The sequence below is a fragment of the Piliocolobus tephrosceles genome, chromosome 3 (genome assembly GCF_002776525.5).
Source record: "Piliocolobus tephrosceles isolate RC106 chromosome 3, ASM277652v3, whole genome shotgun sequence".
Classification (NCBI taxonomy): Eukaryota; Metazoa; Chordata; class Mammalia; order Primates; family Cercopithecidae; genus Piliocolobus; species Piliocolobus tephrosceles.
This window is the reverse complement of record NC_045436.1, coordinates 24,722,550-24,745,032: the sequence shown is the minus strand read 5'-3', so window position 1 is coordinate 24,745,032 and position 22,483 is coordinate 24,722,550. Positions and strand designations below refer to the sequence as shown.

The 22,483-nt window shown below is 38.2% G+C and overlaps 1 protein-coding gene across 2 annotated transcripts; it reads left to right on the top strand.

Moving 5' to 3' along the window:
* Window positions 1–940: 940 nt before the first annotated feature.
* APELA (apelin receptor early endogenous ligand) lies at window positions 941–22,074 on the top strand. 2 transcript variants are annotated; one of them, XM_023226609.2, is made up of 3 exons: window positions 941–1,360; window positions 2,856–2,945; window positions 19,954–22,074. In XM_023226609.2, the coding sequence occupies exons 1-2, from the start codon at window positions 1,285–1,287 to the stop codon at window positions 2,942–2,944; spliced, it is 165 nt and encodes a 54-aa protein (XP_023082377.1). In that variant the 5' UTR covers window positions 941–1,284; the 3' UTR covers window position 2,945; window positions 19,954–22,074. The 2 variants fall into 2 exon arrangements, with proteins under 2 accessions (XP_023082377.1, XP_023082357.1); XM_023226589.2 differs by having other exon boundaries at window positions 1,201–1,360; window positions 19,948–20,807.
* Window positions 22,075–22,483: the final 409 nt, after the last annotated feature.

Sequence of the window (22,483 nt, the reverse complement as noted above, 5' to 3'; positions counted from 1 at the left end):
TCAAGATAAATTGTGCATTAAATGCAAACCTCAGGAAGCCCAAGGTTATGTATCAACTACCCAAGTGGAAAGAAGCCAAATACAACAAAATTCCTAATAGTTCAAAACAAATTACACATGCTTTAGAGTTAGTACTTTGGCTGTCCTTGTGTTTCAGGGCATATCTACACTATTCGTTTGGCATTTTGCATTTTACCTAAAATATGTTTGATATAGCTGTTATAAATGGAATTTATTATACTTACATAATAAGTACAGTCATTTCCACTTATAACAGCTATATCTGACATATAAGGGAGCTCTTGAAACAAAAAGATCTTGGTGCATGTGTGCAAAAGACAAGGCTAGACTGTTTTTGTGTTTTCTGAATTCATTGGGAGATGAACTAAGACTTTTTTTCTCCATCTCCAATTTCTGTGACTGTGGTATGTTAGCCTGGTATTCCACCACATATAAATTTTTAACCGTACACAGATTTCATGAGTTTTTGGCTTGCCTGAACTTCCTTTTTTAAACTCCGGACATTTGCAGATGAAAATAATCTCCGTTACTTTTAAAATTGCACTTTACAAAATATTCATATAAATGTAAATGTTTTGCAGATTTATTTCAAAACATTCTAAATTCCCAAAATCTTTACTGATACAAACCCACATGAATGAGGCAATTTGGAGAGTTAGTGTAAACAGTCACCACTTTGTAGTAAGTTTGGTAAAGATAAAGCATTTCAGCACATGTTCTGCCACAAAGCGTTTGGGACTCTTACGTTAGAGCTTCAGAATTCCTTCTGAAGAAGACAAAAGAGAGACTTCCTGTCATTTCCACTGGTTTCTGCACGTGGGACCAATATGGGCAAAGTTTAAACAGATGCAAATGGTAGGGGAGGAGGCAGTGTCACGTCTTGTTTTACGTATTTCTTCACATCCAGATTGGATTTAAGTCATTCTCTTCTTGGAGCTTTCAGAGTACACTGCCACTAAAGTTAGAGCATGCTTGAATGGTTTATTTCACCGATATTTGCTTATGGAAATAAAGGGGAGTGGCCGAGGGGAAAGGAGAAGAGGAATGGAGGAGGGGTTTGAGGCTGAGGGAGGCTCTAACCACAGCACCGAGCACCGGCAACCTTGTCTGATGTGATCACTAACCTTCCTGCAAAACACAGCTGGCAGTTCTCTGAGGTTTGTCACTAGAATGTGAAGACAGCCACACAGATATTGCACAGACTATTTACAGATCGTTTGGTTTACATTGAGAGTCATTGCTCCACTTTCGTGCGGTAGGAAAATGAGATTTCAGCAATTCCTTTTTGCTTTTTTTATTTTTATTATGAGTCTTCTCCTTATCAGCGGACAGAGACCAGGTAGGCCTTTGATACATTTGTACAAGTAACTGTTTTGCCTCTTGCATCCCTGGGTCTCTGAGCATGATTGTGTTTATCTGAAAACCACTTAGGTGTGCTTGCAGCCGGTAGTATTGGGGATAAATGTGTAGGATTTTGAAAGTACGCTGTCTATCCTGTTGGGTGTATTATTTCAATATTAACAGCTGGACTTTGAAATGATAAGTATTTTACCACTATTTTTTCTAAATGCAAAGAAAATAGATCTCTAAACTATTGCAGATGATGTTGTCCTTACAAGTAAAATGAAACAGAAATGTTCGTCTATTCATTATAAAGGTAAATAAATCTATAGATTTTTAGGTAAAATGCAAACTCCAAAGCAGTTTATTTAAAAAGTGTGTTGCTGCCCGGAGTAGGGACTGAATTAACATACAAAAAGCATAATGCAACAAAATGCAGATGAAATTTTAAAATTTCAATAGCTGTTGTTTCTAATTATGTAACTAGGCATGTCACTTAAAACAAGTGCAATTTCTATTATTATTATGCTTATAGAGCTAAAAAGCATCAAAAATATGTATGGTAAAGATACATAATATTAATTTACTTGACACATTTTCAAAGATGATATCAAATGTATTGTACTTAACCAACAGAAATTTAGTACACAGAAGTATTCTAATGTACATTTACTTCAAAACCAAATAGCTAAGATTTCAAAGAACTGGTAAGTTTAAAAGAAAGAAAGAACGAGAGAGAGAGAGAGAAAGGAGGGAAGGAAAAAAGGAAGAAAAGAACAGGAAAAAAATTAGAAAGTTAAAGTTTGCTGACTCCGGAAAACCACAAACCCAACTTTAAATAAAAAGGTGGTAATATTTACATCCAAATATGTTAGATTATTCACTTGATAATATGCTTCTTCAGTTAGAACAGAAAATGATGCATTACTTGTTAAAAATTCAGACTTTGCTTTTTAGTGAATTAGAAGTTTGATCACTGTGAGTTTATTTCAAATGATGTCCCCTGATCTGTTCTTTTACATAAATAAGAAAAAGTTCCAAGTCAGCAACTCTGAGAAAGCAGCTTGATCCCTTCTCATTGTTTACGGCAGTCACTATTCAAACCATTTATACTTTTCGGAAATACAGAGTAGCTTGGACAATGTTCTTACAAAATATTTGTGATTAATTTGCTACATAAAATAAAAGGTCTAGGAGTATTTAGGAAAAAATCATGTAAAAGGAGGAGGATATTACTATTAAGATGTTGCTATATTGCTTAACGATGTCAATAAAAAATAAATAAGTAAAAGAAGATCTTGCTATTAACATTAACTGTTAGGAACACCCCTTTTGTATACGCTTCACATTGATTTTTAATTTTATAATCACATTTGAACAAATTGCAAATAACCACAGTCTAGTTTGGCTCCAAAATATGTTTGAATTGTCTAGATTAAACAACAATTAAGCCTCTGAAAAATGCTCCTAATACTTCTCTCTTTTTCCTTCAGTTAATTTGACCATGAGAAGAAAATTGCGCAAACACAATTGCCTTCAGAGGAGATGTATACCTCTCCATTCACGAGTACCCTTCCCCTGAGGTATTTTCTGACCAAAACTAACTAGTTTTGCTACACTTAGGCAATGTTCCAAATTAGATATGCCAGAGAATGTTTCTTCACAGTTTGTAACATGTGATAATGGCTTATGGCGATGTCAAGACTTTAGAGATGCATACCAATAAATGAAAGAGTGAAATGAATGACATGACTTTTGAGAATTGCTTTAATAGCTAAGGAAGAAAATTAGACGAGGACAATGTAGGAAAACCTTGATAATTGTTGAATCTGAGTAACAGCTATATGGGGACTAATATTATTGTGGATGTTATGCAGAATAAGCCGATTCCCCTATTAAGACCAGTGTGTATGAAAGCATTTGGACAAACTCACCCAACATCATACCATCAATGAACTACCATCAATACTTCAGGGTTTTCTTTTCCTCTTCTCCTCTCCTCCCCCTCCCTCGACTCCTGTCTCCTCTCCACTCTCCCCTCTCCCCCAGGGTCTTGCTCTGTCACCCAGGCTGGAGTGCAATGATGTGATCTCAGCTCGTTGCAGACTCAACCTCTCGGGCTCAAGTGATCCTCCCACCTCAGCCCCACAAGTAGCTGGGACTACAGGCGTGTGCCACCACTCTTGGGTAATTTTTGTATTTTTTGTAGAGATGAGGGTTCCCCATGTTATGCAGGCTGGTCTCGAACTCCTAACCTCAAGTGATCCACCTGCCTTGGCCTTCCAAAGTGCTGGGATTTCAGATGTGAGCCAACACACCCGGCCCTCAGGGTTTTTTTTTTTTCTGAAAATATTTCTTTTAATAGATAAAGTAAACGTAACACTAATGAAATGGCAGCTTTCCAGCCTCATCAATAGTAGTGACCTTGATAGTCACATCTTAAGGATAAATTCTGGTAGAGTTTTGCACCTCCCTTTTCTTGTTTTTACACTTGCTAAATACTTTTACACCACCATGATTACCGGTAATACTGCTTGAATCAGCTAACTTCAAACACTGTTCAAGTTTAAGTTACTTCATACTAAAAAATACACAGTTTGGCATTCCATTGTAAGTATTTCAAGCTCATTAATTCATTAAAGATATATCTTCCTTAAAAAATGCCACAGAAATATCCCTCATCTGGTTAACATACACAGACAATGGCTAAATTAGCTTATTCAGTTGGCCTGTAGAGTAGCTTTTATGGTTCCATTCATTCAGTGGAAAGAACAGTTGCTATGTCTGTTGTTTAATGCATGCCTTTCAAAGCCAGGGAAAGCCCTGTAGTAGAAAATTAAACGAAGGAGGAGCAATTTAGTAAGAAACATTTATCAAAAGGACTGAGACAAAAAATGTCAAGTTCTCTATGCCTATATCTGTAACAAATTAATCTTCGTTATCAAAATACAAAAAATAGCTTCGGTGGGAGAATCCAGAAAGATACAGTAGGAGGATTACTGAGAAGCCAATTGATTGAAACATGCTTTAAAAAGATTTTTTTGTGTTAGAATATCCTTTGGTGTGTGCTGATAATGCTTCCAGCAGGGCATTTCAGTGTCATGTATAAAACAATGGTAAAAATCTGTGCTTAAGAGGAGCAGAGACACCCCAGATTCTTTCAGCACTCCTTCATAAATAACAAAGAGGAGAGGACACATTTCACAACAGCAAGAGAATTCCTGCATATACAAAGAAAGACACCTTTCAAAATATAAACACAAGTCTTTAGATAACCACAGATTATCCTCAAATCACATACCATAAAAACCAGTGTTACAAGTAAGCCTGAGTAGTGAAATTTGAATTTTTAAAGTTGAGGGAAACTTTGACTTATAAATCAAGTTTGTAAACCAAAAGGAAATGTAATTAAAGCTTTGCAAACTACTTAATAATAGCAACCCTTTACAAAAGTTGACTGATAGCTTATAAAACTGCTTGGGTTATAGCATCCATTTTCTCAGTTTTAGACTACTTCTACATTTCAGCTACAGTTCTTTGAAGAATGCTTAAAAGTCACCTGTTGGAATCTACTGTAAGAGTTAACGTAAGATAAACATTAGATGATTTTTCAAGACCTTGCTCAACCAGCACTATAATAACAAGTGCTACCTTCAGATCTGATAACATAATTCTCACTGTCCTAAATACTTTCCCATTTTTTATATGTTTTGCAACAAGGGCACTTTGGTAACTGGGTCAATGTACTGTAAACCTAGGTAGTGGACTCTAAGGCAAAACACCCATTTCATTTCTCCCCCTCTAATTTTTTGGATGCTTTAGATAAAATCACATGTGGTTATTTGATCAGTTAGGATCAAGTAAGACTTTGTAAAAGGATAGGTAAGGTAAACAATTGACTTTGAAAGTTTTCCAGATTAACCCTTTTTTAGAATGTTCAGACCTTTAGCTCATTTAATAGGAATGTCATATTATCTTTACTCAAGCCAATTTTTCCAGCTCCTAGGGTCATCCTCAATGATCCCAGCCTACGCAACTGAATTAATTACGCAGAAAAATCCATGCTGTATGCAGTTCCTTTCCTTGATTTTTTTCTTAAAAACATTTTGGCATCACCTTCAGTCCTAAGTGATTTAGAGTGAAGGAGAGCAAGAGAAGGGGTGTCAGGAAATGCAAGTCTACAGGTTAATGTGAGGGCCGTAGAGTGGAAAATGAGGTTGCAACTTAAGACTGGAATGACTTCTCCCTTCCAATAGTAAAATCTCACCACATCGATGCTTTTATTTATAAGTATGTACTCTAAGGCCAGGTCCAGTGGCTCATGCTTATCATCTTAGCACTTTGGGAGGTGGAGATAGGTGGACGGCTTGAGTGCAGAAGTTCAGGAACAGTCTGGACAACATGATTAAATCTTGTCTCTACCAAAAAATAAAAATAAAAAAATTAGCAAGGCATGGTGGCGTGTCCCTCTAGTCCTAGCTGTTTGGGGAGCTGAGGCCTCCAGGGAGGATCATTTGAGCCGAGGAGTTTGAGGCTGCAGTGAGCTATGATTGTGCACTCCAGTCTAGACCCTGTCTCTAAAAAATTACTTAATTAATATGTACTCTAGATAACTACATATCCCGTCAATATATACTCTACTCGCTTTTTTTTTTTTTTGAGACGGAGTTTTCATTCTTGTTGCCCAGGCTGGAGTACAATAGTGCCATCTCAGCTCACTGCAGCCTCCACCTTCTGGGTTCAAGTGATTCTCCTGCCTCAGCCTCCCGAGTAGCTGGGATTACAGGCATGCACCACCATACCCAGCTAATTTTGTATTTTTAGTAGAGACAGAGTTTCTCCATGTTGGTCAGATTGGTCTCGAACTCCTGACCTCAGGTGATCCGCCCGTCTTGGTCTCCCAAAATGCTGGGATTACAGGCGTGAGCCACCTCGCCCGGTCTAGCTAGCTTTTTAATAACAATTGTAATACATGTTCATAGTGTAGAATATATTTCTAACAGCATAGAATGTAAAGTCAAAAGTACAAGTTCCTCATCCTACCCTATTGCCCATTTTCATGTTCCAGAGGTAATAACTATGAAAAGATGTTTGGAAAAAGTATCTTTTAATACATTATTTTTAACTGAGTCCAGCTAACACTCTCTTGTCACCCTCACTTACTATTCAAACTTTGCTTCTAGTTTCCTATTTTCTGCCTTATTCTTACCCCCTTTCAGACATGGGCATCTGAACCCCTTAACCAAACCTGCCCTGCTTCCCAACTCTTCCTGCAATTGTCCTAGCATCTTCATCCTTCTCACTCCATTCTCTCCACCTCTTGAGTTTAACTGAAACCCAACTCTGCTTTCAGCATAGAATCTCTACTTTCATGGAGCACTTCATCTCCAACTTTAGCTGGGTTCTCTGGGAAGAACTCTTCTGCACTTCATATTCCTATTCAACTGTTATTTCAAACTAATAATCTCTAGTTTCTTTACACTTCTTAATCTTCTCTTCCAACTCATAGCAAAAGATAACTCCTCTTACTTCATGGTGAAATAGGAGGTCATTAAGCCTGGAAATCCAACCTCACCCCGAAACTACAGACATCTACATCTACAATGCTTCTTTTGTGTTCCCTTCCTAGTCTTTTTCTTTGAGACAGGATCTCATTCTGTCACCCAGGCTGGGTGCCATGGTGTGATCATAGTTCATTGTAGCCTCAAAGTCTTGGGCTCAGGTTATCCTCCTGCCTCAGCCTTCCAAGTATGTGAAACTACAGGTGTATAACACCATGCTTGGCTAATTTTAAGATTTTTTGTAGAGACAGGGTCTAACTTTGTTGCCAGGCTGGTCTTGACCTTCTGGGCTCAAGCAATCCTCCTACCTTGGCCTCCCAAAGTGCTGGGGTTACAGGCATGAGCCACTGTGTGTGGCCCCTAGTCTTTCAATAAAAGATACCTCTCTTGGATATGGGTAATCTCCCTAACCTCAGGTAACTTGATCTGGCAATTATACTCCCTTGCTCCCCCAGAATGTTCGATATGTCAACACTGATCTATTTTATCTTTTAAAAAAAAAAAGACAGAAAGATGAAAGAGACAAAGACAGAGGCCGGGCGCGGTGGCTCAAGCCTGTAATCCCAGCACTTTGGGAGGCGGAGACGGGCGGATCACGAGGTCACGAGATCGAAACCATCCTGGCTAACACAGTGAAACCCCGTCTCTACTAAAAAATACAAAAAACTAGCCGGATGAGGTGGTGAGCGCCTGTAGTCCCAGCTACTCGGGAGGCTGAGGCAGTAGAATGGCGTGAACCCGGGAGGCGGAGTTTGCAGTGAGCTGAGATCCGGCCACTGCACTCCAGTCTGGGCGACAGAGCGAGACTATGCCTGAAAAAAAAAAAAAAAAAAAAAGAAAGAGACAAAGACAGAAAGAAAGAGAAAGAGAAGAAATGAAACAAAGAAAGAAGACAGAAAGAGGAAGAGAAGAAAGAGAAGGGAAGAAAAAAGGAAAGAAAGAAAGAGAAACAGGGAAAGAGAGAGAAAGAAAGGAGAAAAGAAAGGAGAGAAGAAAGAAACAAAGAGAGAGAGGGAGAGAAGAAAGAGAAGGGAAGAAAAAAGGAAGGAAGGAAGGAAAGAAAAAGAAAGAAAGAAAGAAAAGAAAGAAAGAAAGAAAGAAAGAAAGAAAGAAAGAAAGAAAGAAAGAAAGAAAGAAAGAAAGAAAGAAAGAAAGAAAGAGCGGGAGGGAGGAAGGAAGGGGAAGAGAAAGAAAGAAGGAGAGAAGAAAGAAACAAAGAGAGAGGGAGAGAAGAAAGAAAAAGAGGGAGGAAGAGAAGGAAAGAAAGAAAAGAGTTCCGCCATTGACTCCATAGTGCTCTCTAGTGACCAGCCCATGTTCTCTTCCATCTCTTCAAAGCCACATTTTTGGAAAAGGCAGCTGTTTTCTTTCCTCCCAACTATTTTCAACACATTCTTCCCCTTTTCCTTCTGGGGAAGGTCCATTATGACTTCCTTCTTCTGAATCTGGTGAATGTGTTTCAGTCCTGATCTCAGTTATCCCGCTGTAGGTCAAATGGAACACAAAATAATAACAATAATTTGACAAACAACACCTTACAACATATGCCTTTCCAGTTTCATCTGTTACCTGATTCTTTCCCCCTTGCCTGCCCCAGAGGGGATAAGAGTTAAGACTGTGTTTGGACCCACTGGATTCAAGCTCTGGCCACACAGCTCACTCTCTGTGATCATTGTTAGTAAGTCATTTATTCTCTCTGAGCTTCCCTCCACTTCCAGATCTATAAGATGGAACTTGTTATGGCCCTTACCCTATCATAACAATACTTGGCACATAGTAAGTGCTAAATAAATAGTAGTCAGACTTATTATTACTTTAAAATCAGTTCATTCTTCACCTCTTAGCTGTTCTTCAAGCTACGCTGTTACCTAAAAGGAAAATTTTTTCACTTTTGTTCTCAGTATCATTCATCCTTTAGGAAACCTTCTCTGATTTTAATACCCCTACCAATTACAATAGATATGCCCACTTCTGCTCTCAGAGCACTATTTACATACTTCTGTTAAAATCCTTAACGCCCAGCATTAGAAAGTGTTAACTGACTGCAGTCCTCCCCCTTCCCTCTGCATGCTGTCAATTCCCCGAAGCCCGAGGGTAGGTTTTACTTATCTTTGTATCTTCCGCCAAAAAAAGTGCCTGCAATACAGCAGGCACTTCATAAGTGTTTTCGTTTGTTTGTTTGTTTTGTTTTGTTTTGTTTTTGAGACGGAGTCTTGCTCTGTCGCCCAGGCTGGAGTGCAGTGGTGCAATCTCAGCTCACTGCAGCCTCCGCCTTTTGGGCTCAAGCAATTCTCCTGCCTCAGCCTCCCAAGTAGCTGGCATTACAGGTTTGCGTCACCACACCCAGCTAATTTGTATAGTTTTAGTAGAGACAGGTTTTCACCATGTTGGCCAGGCTGGTCTCGAACTCCTGACTTCAAGTGATCTGCCTGCCTCGGCCTCCCAAAGTGCTAGGGTTACAGGTGTGATCCATCATGCCCAGTCTCATAATGTTGCTAAAAGAACTAAAATAGGCTGGGCGTGTGACTCACGCCTATAATCCCAGCATTTCGGGAGGTCAAGGTGGGCAGATGGCTTGAGATTGGGAGTTCGAGACCAGCCTGACCAACATGGTGAAATGCCATCTCTACTGAAAATACAAAAATTAGCCAGGTGTCGTGGCAGGCACCTGTAATCCCAGCTGCTCAGGAAGCTGAGGCAGGAGAATCACTCGAACCCAGGAGGCGAAGGTTGCAGTGAACCGAGATCACGCCATTGCACTCCAGCCTGGGTGACAGAGTGAGACCATGTCTCAAAAAAAAAAGGAAAAAAAGAAAAAGAAAGATGAAATGAAATGAAGCTTTTACTTATTATCTTTTAAGATAATAAATTTAATGCTTGTTCTCACTAGACACATACACACATTTTCAGATTTATTTTCTAATATTTCTAGGATGGAACTATGATTTTCTATCTCTGTGGTAGAGATATTTCCTCTTCTAGGAATTCCTTCTCTCATCAAGTCCAAACTCTCTGCCTCCTTGACAGTTCTCATAAATCTCATTTTCCTCATGAGGCCCACCCGAATTCAGTTAGTTTAAAATAATCTTCAAATACAAAAACTAGCCGGGCGAGGTGGCGGGCGCCTGTAGTCCCAGCTACTCCGGAGGCTGAGGCAGGAGAATGGCATAAACCCGGGAGGCGGAGCTTGCAGTGAGCTGAGATCCGGCCACTGCACTCCAGTCCGGGCGACAGAGCGAGACTCCGCCTCAAAAAAAAAATAAAAAATAAAAAAAAAAATAAAATAAAATAATCTTCAATCCTCCTAACAGTCACAGCACTTTTAGTAGTAGGCTTTTAAAGCCATTTATCACATTCGACTTTGTTTCTTTAAATTTTTATCAGTATTGAAATATGAGCTCCTTGAAGACAAGATGTAGCCCCTAAAGCTTAAGGTACAAACCTTTGCCTAATGTGAATGGCCCAAGAACTGCCTTAAATATGGGACATTCCTGTGAGGGCTAAAATATCTGCAGGACATATTGCATAAAGCTAAATGAAATATAGAAAATTACTCTTTTCTAAATTAATCACAGCCCAATGTCCAAAGGTCATGCTTGGAGGAAATCCCTAATGTCCCTAATTTACTGATGAGATAAAACTTTTCTGTAAAGATTATGATGCCAGCCGGCCACTGTGGCTCACACTTGTAAACCCAGCACTTTGGGAGCCTGAGGTGGCAGGATCTTTTAAGACCAGGAGTTTGAGAACAGCCTGAGCAACATTGCAAGACACTGTCTCTACAGAAAAATATATTAGCTGGCATGGTGCATCCCTGTAGTTCCAGCTACTCAGGAGGCTGAGGTGGGAGAATTGCTTGAGCCGAGGAGTTGAGGCTGCAGTGAGCTGTGATCACACCACTGCACTCCAGCCTGAGAGACAGAGTGAGACTCCACCAAAAAAAAAAAAAAAAAAAAAAAAAAGATTACGGTGCCTTAATGATAAATATATTTACTTACACATTTATATATCAAATACATAAATATAGTGATGTTTATATTATAAACATTTATTAAGATAATTATATATTCCTCTGAACAAAGTATGTATACAATGTTCTAGAGTTTCAAAGTTTTCTTTTCTTTTCTTTTTTTTGAGACAGAGTTTCGGTCTTGTTGCCTAGGCTGGAGTGTAGTACAGTGGCACGATCTCGGCTTACTGCAACCCCTGCCTCCCAGGTTCAAGCAATTCTCCTGGTTCAGCCTTCCAAGTAGCTGGGATTACAGGTGTATGCCACCAAGCCCGGCTAATTTTTTTTGTATTTTTAGTAGAGACGGGGTTTCACCATGTTGGCCAGGCGGGTCTCGAACTCTTAACCTCAGGTGATCTGCCCACCTCGGCCTCCTAAAATGCTGGGATTAAAGGCGTGAGCCACCGCCCCCGGCCAGTTTTCTTCATTTCAAAAACTGATTTCTCCTTACAAAATGTGTAACAATTCTTTCCATAGATAGCTAAACTAGCTGCTCTCTACCATGTTGTTCAGGAATCTAAAATTTCTTTTTAGCATAAATCCCATCGAATACATTCCCCCCTTATCCACCTCCATCTTCCTCTTCCTTCTTGGTATCACGGAAGGCATGGCCAGTCCTTCATACGTGCTGTGGGTCCCCTTCTCTCCCTAAGATTTCTTAGGAATTTCAAGCTGCCACTTACACCTTTACCTCTCTGGATCATCGTGTCAAATTGAAAGTTTAAATGGTGATAAGCCTATATATTAAAACAAACAAGACACACATATACATATCCACACACCCCTCTGTCAATACTCATGATTTTTCTGTACTCATTGTTCCCGATTCATTATTTTGCATTCACATCTAAATCCACTTTAATCTGTCTTACATCTCCTTTAGAATTATCCTTATCTTACTAAATTTTTTTTTTTTTTTGAGATGGAGTTTCGCTCTTGTCGCCCAGGCTGGATTGCAATGATTCTATCTCAGCTCACTGCAACCTCTGCCTCCTGGGTTCAAGTGATTCTCCTGCCTCAGCCTCCTGAGTAGCTGGGATTACAGGCATGCGCCACCACACCCAGCGACTTTTTGTATTTTTAGTAGAGACAGGGTTTCACCATGTTGGCCAGGCTGGTCTTGAACTCCTGACCTCAGGTGATCCATCTGCCTCGGCCTCTCAAAGTACTGGGATTACAGGTTTGAACCACTGCGCCCAGTCTGATCTTTCTAAATTAATTGACAAATTTTAGTCTTCCTGATTTCACAGCAGAATTTAGCAGCTGGCTACTCATCCTGCAAAAGTCCCTTCCCTTCAATTCCAGGGCACCATACTTATTTCCACTAAATTATCAGCCGACCCTCTGCCCCTAAGCAGGCTGTTGTACCCTTCAAGGTATAATAAAATGTATCTCTACTCTCTCCTGCTCTGTTTCATCCATTCCTTTAGCCCCAATTACTGCTTTACACTTAATTTTCATACTCCTGAGGAAAAAAAGAAAAATAGAAGATGACCATTCCAATGAGATCAAGCCAGGGCTATTTATTCAGAGTTTACATAGCAAGGGAGTCAGCCAGCATCACTTGAGTTTGGCAGGGGACCAAGACAGGCAGAGAATCAGGAAAGCTTCATTGTGAGAAACAGGGAAGGCTTTAGGTATGATGTGACTGGAGATGGTTGGCATGGGAAAGCTGAAAGCAGGCTATCTAGAAGCAGGATATCCTATTTAATTTGGGGAGTATATGTGGTTTTCTTCAGTTAGTCCTAAGTTAGAATCAGGGGAGGAGGGATAAAAAGGACACTGGTAGTTCTTGATCAGATCTTGACCATCTGGGACCAGCTGCTGCGGAGGTTGTGATTCGGCTTCCTGGGCTGATTGCTGCAGTCCGTGGGTCAAAGCATTAATACAGGATCTGGCCATTGTACACTTGTACGTATTCAGTCTCCCAGTTCCCAATTTGTCACCAGTTCACCTCACACAAGCTCAACTACTGTTTACCTTGCAGCAACCTTCACACCTCCACTTTTGCTTCTCTTCTATCCAGTCTTTGTATTATGGCTTCTATACTGCTTAAGGTCCTTTAGTGATTTCTCATTACCCTTACAATTGAAATAAAATTCTGAATGTAAACCACAAAGGCGCTTCTCTGTGAGTTTGTCAAATGTGTCATGTTCCTTACCACTTCAGGGCTTTTACACATTATTTTCTTCTGCCTAGACATGCTTTTTTCCTACTCTTCACCTTTTTCCTACTCAGTGAAAATTTTGATTAAATGTCACTTCACTTGAGTGTGTATGTATGTGTGGGTGGGTGTGTACCATATATAACTTCTTTTTTTCAAGACGGAGTTTTGCTCTTGTTGCCCGGGCTGGAGTGCAATGGTGTGATCTCGGCTCACTGCAACCTCTGCTTCCCAGGTTCAAGCAATTCTCCTGCCTCAGCCTCCCAATAACTTCTTTTATTACACTGGCCAAAGTAACCTTGGTGAGGGTGGGGGGTATGTGGGGGCTTGGAGTTCTTTAGGTATCACATTTCATTTATGTCAAAATTGTGCTGGAGTTTAGTTCAATTTTATACTAGTCTTCACATTTTTTTCTAATAGCAACATTTTTATATATACAAAAATTATGTGTATAAATATGATGTATATACACATTATTTAAACACATATGAAAACCATTTACAGCTTCATCTTTTACTTAGCATCTAAATGACATAAATCTAATTTACTTTTATATGTGTATAAATATGACATATATACACATTATTTAAACATATGAAATCCATTTACTGATTTGTCTTTTACTTAGACGTATGTATTTGTACATATGAAAACAGCAAGTTATTTTTATTTTACTTTAAGTTTCAGAATACGTGTGTAGAACGCACAGGTTTGTTACATAGATAAACGTGTGCCATGGTGGTTTGCTGCACCTATCAACCCATCACCTAGGTATTAAGAATGTCATTTTAAATGACACTGTAGTCCAGTCAGCCCTCCATATCCATGGGTTTTTCATTAAATCAGCCAATGGCAGATTGAAAATATTTGGGGAAAAAAACAGAATGGTAGTATCTGTACTGAACATGTTCTAACTTTTTTCCTTGTCATTATTCCCTAAACAATACAGTATAACAACTATTTCCATACCATTTATCTTGTATTAGGTATTATAAGTAATCTGGAAATAATTTAAAGTATATGGAAGGCTGGGTGTAATTTATATGCAAATACTACACCATTTTATATAAGGAACTTCAGCATCCATGGATTTTGGTATCCAAGGGAAGTCCTAGAACCAGTTCCCAGGGATACTGAGGGATGATTGCATTTCACTGTATGGATAGCCTTAATTTATTTATCTTGACTTTATTGACCAATATTGACATTTTGTAGTATTTATTTATGCTATTTTGAACAATGTTGGAGTGAACAGGCATGCATACATATTTGAACATATGTACACTTATTTTCTTACAAAATATTCCTAGAAGTGGAATTATGAGGATATGTATATTTAATTTTTTTCAGATATCATTTATACACCAGACAATTCACCCATTTAAGGTGTACAGTTTAATGGCTTTTACTATATTCCTAAGTTGTGCAGCCATCACCATGATCAATTTTAGAACATTTTCATCATCCCATAAAGAAACCCCATACCCATTAGTAGGCACTCCCCATTTCTCCCCAGCTGTTCAGTTCTGAACAACCACTAATCTACTTTCTGTCTCTATAGATTTCACTATTCTAGATATTCCATATAAGTGAATTCCTGTGATATATGGTCTTTGTAATTAGCTTTTTTTAATTAATGTTTTCAGGGCCCATCCATGTAGTAGCATGTATCCGCACTCCACTCCAATTTATGACTGAATACAATTCCATGATATGGAAAAATCACAGTTTGTTTGTCCAGTCAACTATTGATGAACATTTGGGTTATTCCCACTATTTGGCTAATATGAATCATTCTGCTGTGAACATTAGCGTATAAGTTTTTGTTGGAACATACGTTTTCAGTTCTCTGGGAATTAAAAGAGAGGAATTGTTGGGTCATATGGTTATTCTATGTGTAACTCATTGAGGAACTGCCAAGCTGTTTTTCATGGGGGTGGCATCATTTCACATTCCCACCAGCAGTATATGTGGGTTCTAATTTCTCCACATACTTGCCAACACTTGTTGTTGTAGCTATCCTAGAGGGTGTGAAGTGACATCTTATTGTGGTTTTGATTTGCATTTCCATAATGAACAAAATGTTGAGTATCTTTTCACGTGCTTATTGGATATTTGTGTCTCTTTAGGGAAATGGCTATTCAAATCCTTTGCCCATTTTTCAGTTGGATTATTTGTCTTTATATTGTTGAGCTGTAAGATATACATATATGTATATATTCTGAATACAAAGCCCTTATCTGAAATATGATGGGCAAATATTTTCTTCCATTCTGTGGATGTCTTTTTTTGGTGTTGTCCTTGGAGCAAAAAAGTTTTTAATTTTATTGACGTCAAATTAGTCTATGTTTTCTTTGTTAACTTGTTCTTTAGGTATTATGTATTTTTTAAAAAAAAAAATTAATCGAAGGTCCCAAAGATTTACATCTACTTTGTCAATTTCTGCAAAGAGCCATCTGGTATTTGGATAGAGATAGTTTTAAATTTATAGATCAATGTAGCAAGTATTGCCCTCTTGACAAAATTAAGTCTTCCGATCCATGAAATGGAATGTATTTCTCTTTGTTCAGGTCTATTTTAATTGCTTTTGTAGTATTCAGAGTAGAAGTTTCGTACTTCCTTTGTTAAATTTATTCCTAATATTTATTCTTTTGATGCTATTGCAAATGGAATTTTCTTAATTTCATTTCTGAATTGTCCATTGCTAATGCATAGGAATACAATTGATTTTTTATTGATCTTACATCCTGAAATCTTAATAAAATTATTGATTCATTCTCATAGGTTTTTCAGTAGGTTCCTTAGGATTTGCTGTGCACAAGCTCACATACAAGATCACCTGCAAATTGAGGTAGTTTCTTCTTCCTTTCTAATCTGGGTGTCTTTTCTCTTTTCTTGCCTAAGTGCCCTGACGAGAACCTCCAAAGTAGTTTAAGCAAACATGTTTGTCTTATTCTTGGTCCCAGATTTAGTCTTTCATCCATTAAGTATTACGTTAGCTATGGGTCTTTGTAGATGACCTTTATCAGATTGAGAAATTTTTTTCTATTGCAAGATTGCTGAATGTTGTTATTATGAAGGGAGGATGTTTGTTTTGGTCAACTTCTTTTTCTGTATCTAAATTATCATGTGTGGCCAGTTGTGGTGGCTCACGCCTGTAATCCCAACACTTTGGGAGGCTGAGGAGGGCAGATTGCTTGAGCCAGGGAGTTTGAGGCCAGCCTGGGCAACACAGCAAAACCCTATCTCTGCAAAAAATATAAAGAATTAGCCAAGAAGGTGTGGTGGTATGCACCTACAGTCCCAACTACTCTGGAAGCTGAAGTGAAAGAATTGCCTGGTCCCAGGCCCAGGAAGTTGAGGCTGAGTGAGCTGTGATCAAACCACTGCATTCTAGCCTGAGCAATGGAGTGTGACCCTGTCTCAAAAGAAAAAAAAATACAGAAAACCAAATACATATTCACACACACATATATATGTATATATATTATCATGTGTTATATGTTTTGTCTCTTATTCTACTAATATTATGCGTCACATTAAATGATTTTTGGATGTTAAATTAACTTTGTACTTCTGAGGTAAATCCCACTAAATCATAACGTTCTTCACATGTTGCTGAATTTAGATTGTTAGCATTGTGGTGAGGATTTTTACAGCTACATTCATGAGAGATATTGGTCTGTACTTTTCTTATGATGTCTTTTTCTGATTTTGGTATCAGGATAACCATAAAATGACTTGAGAAGTGTTTTCTCCTCTTCTGAATTTTGGAAGAGTTTGGGAAAAATTGATACTAATTATTCTTTAATTGATTTATAGGATTCACCGGTGAAGCCACGTGGTTCTTTTTGGAAAGTTTCTTAATTGCTAATTCAAACTTTTTTCTTGTTATGGATCTATTTCAGATTTTTATTTCTTTTTTGTTTTTGAGACGGAGTCTCGCCTGTCACCCAGGCTGCAGTGCTGTGGCCAGATCTCAGCTCACTGCAAGCTCCGCCTCCCGGGTTTACACCATTCTCCTGCCTCAGCCTCCCGGGTAGCTGGGACTACAGGCGCCGCCACATCGCCCGGCTAGTTTTTTGTATTTTTTAGTAGAGACGGGGTTTCACCGTGTTAGCCAGGATGGTCTCAATCTCCTGACCTCGTGATCCGCCCGTCTCGGCCTCCCAAAGTGCTGGGATTACAGGCTTGAGCCACCGCGCCCGGCTTTATTTCTTTTTGAGTCAGTTTTGGTAATTTGTGTCTTTCTAGGAATTTGTCTCTTTCTAGGAATTTGTCTATCTTATCTAAGTTATCAAATTTGTTGTCACACAGTTGTTTATATTATTTTCTTATAGTTATTTTTTGTTCCTGTAAGGTTAGTAGAGATGTTCCATCTTTCATTTCAGAGTAGTATTTTGAGTCTTTTCTCTTGTATTCTTGGTCAGTCTAAATAAAGTTCATCAATTTTGTTGCTATTTCCAAAGAAACAACTTTCGTTTTGTTGATTTTTGCTATGGTTTTTCCATTCTCCAGTTCGTTTCTGCCATAATCGTCATTATTTCCTTGCTTCTGCCTGATTTAGGTTTTGTTTGCTCTTCCATTTTTAGGGTCTTAAGTGAAATGTTAGGTATTCAATTGGGATCTTTCTTCTCTTTTACTATAGATGTTTTTAGGTATAAATTTCTCTCCAAGTGCTGCTTTAGCTGTATTCCCTAAGTATTCATTGTCATTCATCTCCAAATAGTCTCTTATTTCCCTTGTGAGTCTTCTTTGAGTTACTGGTTGTTTAGGAGTCTGTTGTTAATTTCCATATATTTGAGAATTTCTCAAATTTATTTTGTTATTGGTTTCTAATTTGATTCCATTGTTGAGTCATCTATTTCTCCTTTCAATTCTGCCAGATTTTGCTTTATGTATTTTAGGACTCTGTTTTTAAGTATATTTATCTTCTTAATTGTTCTATCTTCCTCAGTTGACCCTTTTAGCATTATAAATGTCCTTCTTTGTCTCTAGTAACAATTTTTGTCTTAATTTTAAAAATGTGACATTATTATTAGTATATTCACTTCAGTTCTCTCTTATACTTGCTGCTTGCACGATATCTTTTTTTTCATCCTTTGACTTTGATCTATTTTTGGCTTTGAATCAGAAATATGCCTTTGCAAAGAACATATGGTTAGATCATGTTTTTTGTTTGTTTTTTTACCCAGTCTGACACAATCTGCCTTTTGAATGGATTATTTAGTAAGTTCATGTTTAATTTTATTATTTATACGGTCGAACTTACTTATGCAATTTTACTTTTTCTTTTCTATATGTCTCATGTCTTTTTTTGTTCCTCTCTTCCTCCTCTACTGCTTCCTCTGCATTAAATGAGTATTTTCTTGGGTTTGTTGTTTGGTCACTAAAAAAAAAAAAAAAAAAAAAAAAGGAAAGAAAAATTAAGAATATTGTGCAGTATAACATTTTAATTTATTTAACAATTTTTCGGCTGGGAGAGGTGGCTTACACCTATAATCTCAGGGACTTTGGGAGGCCGAGGCAGACAGATCACTTGAGATCAGGAGTTCAAGACTAGCCTGGCCAACATGGCAAAACCCCGTCTCTACTAAAAATACAAAAAAATTAGCCGGGTGTCGTGGCGCACGCCTGTAATCCCAGCTACTCAGGAGGCTGAGGCAGGAGAATCACTTGAACCCAGGAAGTGAAGGTTGTGGAGAGCCAAGATCGTGCCACTGTGCTTCAACCTGGGTGACAAATATGTATATATTTTAAGTTTGATATGCAAAAAAAAAAAAAAAAACCATCTCATTTTCATCTATTTTTTACAAAACACACACACATACATATTTTTTTCTTTTTTTTTTGAGACAAAGTCTTGCTCTCTCGCCCAGGCTGGAGTGCGGTGGCATAATCTGGGGTCACTGCAACCTCTTTCTTCCAGCTTCAAGCAATTCTCGTGCCTCAGCCTCCTGAGTAGCTGGGAATATAGGTATGCACCACCATGCCCGGCTACATTTTGTAATTTTGGTAGAGACGGGGTTTCACCATGTTGGCCAGGCTGGTCTCAAACTCCTGGGCTTAAGCAATCCACCTGCCTCGGCTTCCCAAAGTGCTAGGATTATAGGCGTGAGCCACCATGCCCAGCCACACACACATATTTTTTCTAGATGAGCTCTTGCTATGTTTTCCAGGCTGGTTTTCAACTTCTGTGCTGAAGCCTTCCTCTCACCTCAGCCTCACCAGTAGATGTGAGCCATCATGCCCGGCCCCATTTCATTTTTATGTTCAAATTTAGGCAATCTGAGTTGAGGGAGATGATTCCAGAAGAGGCATCTGCATATTTGTATTGTGAAATTAGTCATAGTTAGCACCCCACTATGACTGTGAGATGTGAAGTGAAAGTGAAATGTGAAGGAGGTGGAAACTTCCAGAAATGAAGCAAGAAGCAGCCTTCACGTCTTCAGGAGGGGGCCAAAAAGAAACTACCTAGGGAAACATTGACACCAGTGGCACACACCTGTAATCCCAGCTACTCAGGAGGCTGAGGCATGAGAATCACTTGAACTTGAGAGGCAGAAGTTGCAGTGAGCCGAGACTATACCACTGCACTCCAACCTGGGCAACAGAGTGAGACTCTGTCTCAAAAAATTAATAAAATAAAACAAAAATTTTAATTCAGCCTTTTAAAGACACACAGGTGCTGCATTTCTATTGAAAAGTAAGAATATATAAAGATGCTTTCAGCACTGAAAAACACTGGTAAACTTCCATAACTCATTATTTAAAAAAAAAAATTAAGCATGTATTTATTGGTGTGCTGGATAGTATTTCTTTGATGTATTTCTTTCTCATTTGCCTCTCAGATATAGATCTCTCTAGCTAACTTTACTGGATCTACCAGAAGAAGAAGAGGAGGGAAGGAAAGACACCCAGCCACCCAGAAGAACTTCATGATGCCAAGAGTGTGATCGCTTAGAAGTTCCTACACAAAAAAGGATCATTTGAAAGCACCTGGGATGGTTTATTAGCTTCAGAGGATTTTATTCTTCTTGGCTTGTCTTTAGAGGGAAAGTCACATAAATTCAAAAGGATTCCAATCTGAAGCCCAAATTGTTTGCCTACATAACAAAAATATCTCATCTTTTCCTGCACATTATTATTCTCTTATGAGTTAAAAAGAAAAATACCTTTTAGTGTCTTACAACTCTCTCATGGTAAAAGGTGCAATAATTTACAATGTTGCTTTCATATTCCTATAATTCTCCAAAAGTATTAACTTTGTATATGTTTGAGTGATTTTCTAAAAACTGCTCAATCTGAAATCAACTGCATTGACTATTTGGCTTCGCACAAAAGGGAGAAAATAATTGGTTCTTTGATTATAGATAAAGACTAAGAAAAGCTATTAATTGCTACCAATTTTATGATAGGCTTTAAGGTTTATGAAAGTATGATTTTTTGATTTCATGAGTAATGTTGTCCGTTTGAAGTTAAAACATAAAATCCTAATTGTAGTTCATTTTATGTTCAAATGAAACCATTGTTTTTGTTTTTGTTTTTGTTTTGAGACACAGTCTCACTGTGTTGCCCAGGCTGGAGTGAAGTGGTACACTTTTGTCTCACTGCAACCTCCACCTTCCAAGTTCAAGTGATTCTCGTGCCTTAACCTCCCAATTATAGGCTGGGATTATAGGTGTATGCCACCACACCCAGCTAGTTCTTGTATTTTTTGTAGAGATGAGGTTTCACCCTGTTGCCCAGGTTGGTCTTGAACTCAGGCTGGAGCCATTCATTTTTTAACCTTTCTCATCATGTAATTATAAGAACCCAATGTTTGATTTCCTTTGAAGTTTTGTTATGTCCTTTATTATTTTGTATAGATAATTTCTTTAAAAGTCTTACTTAAAGTTGACATCTAAAATACAGTTATGCCAATGAAGTCCTACTCAGGGTGATATCTGTATCTAAAAGATGAGTGCTCAACATCCTATTAGGCTTTGTCTTGGTGTTGTTCATCCTGAGATGCTGAGACATGGAAATAAAAAATCAGAAGGAATTTAGAGATATAATTACTCAAAAAATAAACTATCCAGTCTAAATTTGAGTTGTGTTGATAACTAGGTGTTCCTCAGATGCTAAGATGTTCTTAATTTGTATGTATTGAAGGATTGTTAGCTTAGTGCCACAGAATTTTTCTTACTTTATGTTAATTCCAGATAAAAAATTTACAAGTTTATATCTTTTTTTTTTTTGAGATGAGATCTGGCTCTATCACCCAGGCTAAAGTGCAGTGTCATGATCTAGGCTCAACCTCCACCTCCCTGGCTCAAGCGATCCTTCCACCTTAGCCTCCTGAGTACCTGGGACCACAGGCACTCATGGCCACACCTGGCTAATTTTTGTATTTTTTGTAGAGATGGGGTATCACCATGTTGCCCAGGTTGGTCTCAAACTCAGGCTGGTGAGCTCAAGTGATCCGCCTCCTTGGCCTCCCAAAATGTTGGGATTACAGGCATGTGCCACCATGCTGGGCCAAAGTTCATATCTGGAGTAAAAGTTTTACTTTGTAAACATTATAAAGTAGAAGAAACCATAAACCATTAACCCTTATTTTGCTAAAATGAAAGATCGGGGTTAATATATATATAATTTTAAATAGAAAATCTGACAATACTGTGGAATTTGTCTTCCTTTCAAAGCTTATTAAAAGTGTCTTTGCAGATGAATCGTACTTTCCACAAGTGCATTTGAGTAGAAACATAAGCTAGTCTCAGTTATATTTATGTTTAAAACACGTACTTGTTTGTATATTTCGTACTGAAATAAAAAACCACTTGATTGTCAAGATACACCTCATTCAATACAAGTCTAAACTCTTTCAAGTACAAATTCGCATATTCACATAAAAAGTTACAAATCGGTTTTACCGTTGTGAAGTAATGAAATGGTTATACATTTCTTAATTGTTCAATAAAACACTCAATGATGTGAATGTCTGGCTGTCCTTACTTTGTATAAGAAGTGTTCAGTGTTGAGTACAGTATGGTAGAAATGTTCCTGATACCTGTCTGTGTTTCCAATGTTTGTTCATATTAATTGAGGCATTTAAGACTGAACAGTCTCGATACATCCCTTACCACTGCAGATCTTTTACGTAATTCAAGATTATCAGAGCAAGGGCGAAGATTCTCTCAAAGTCTACCAAAACTCAATAACCAGTGGCACATATGCTTGTTGACATACCAGAACAGGTCCTTGACATACAGCTATCTTTTATTCCCTGAGAGGTGAATGAGACCAGAGGGGTGCCAAATCTGTGTTCTTTAAACTTAACAATTTTTATGGGTTGGTATTTTTTTTAAGTATTTTTCTTGGAGATAGAGTCTCACTCTGTTGCCC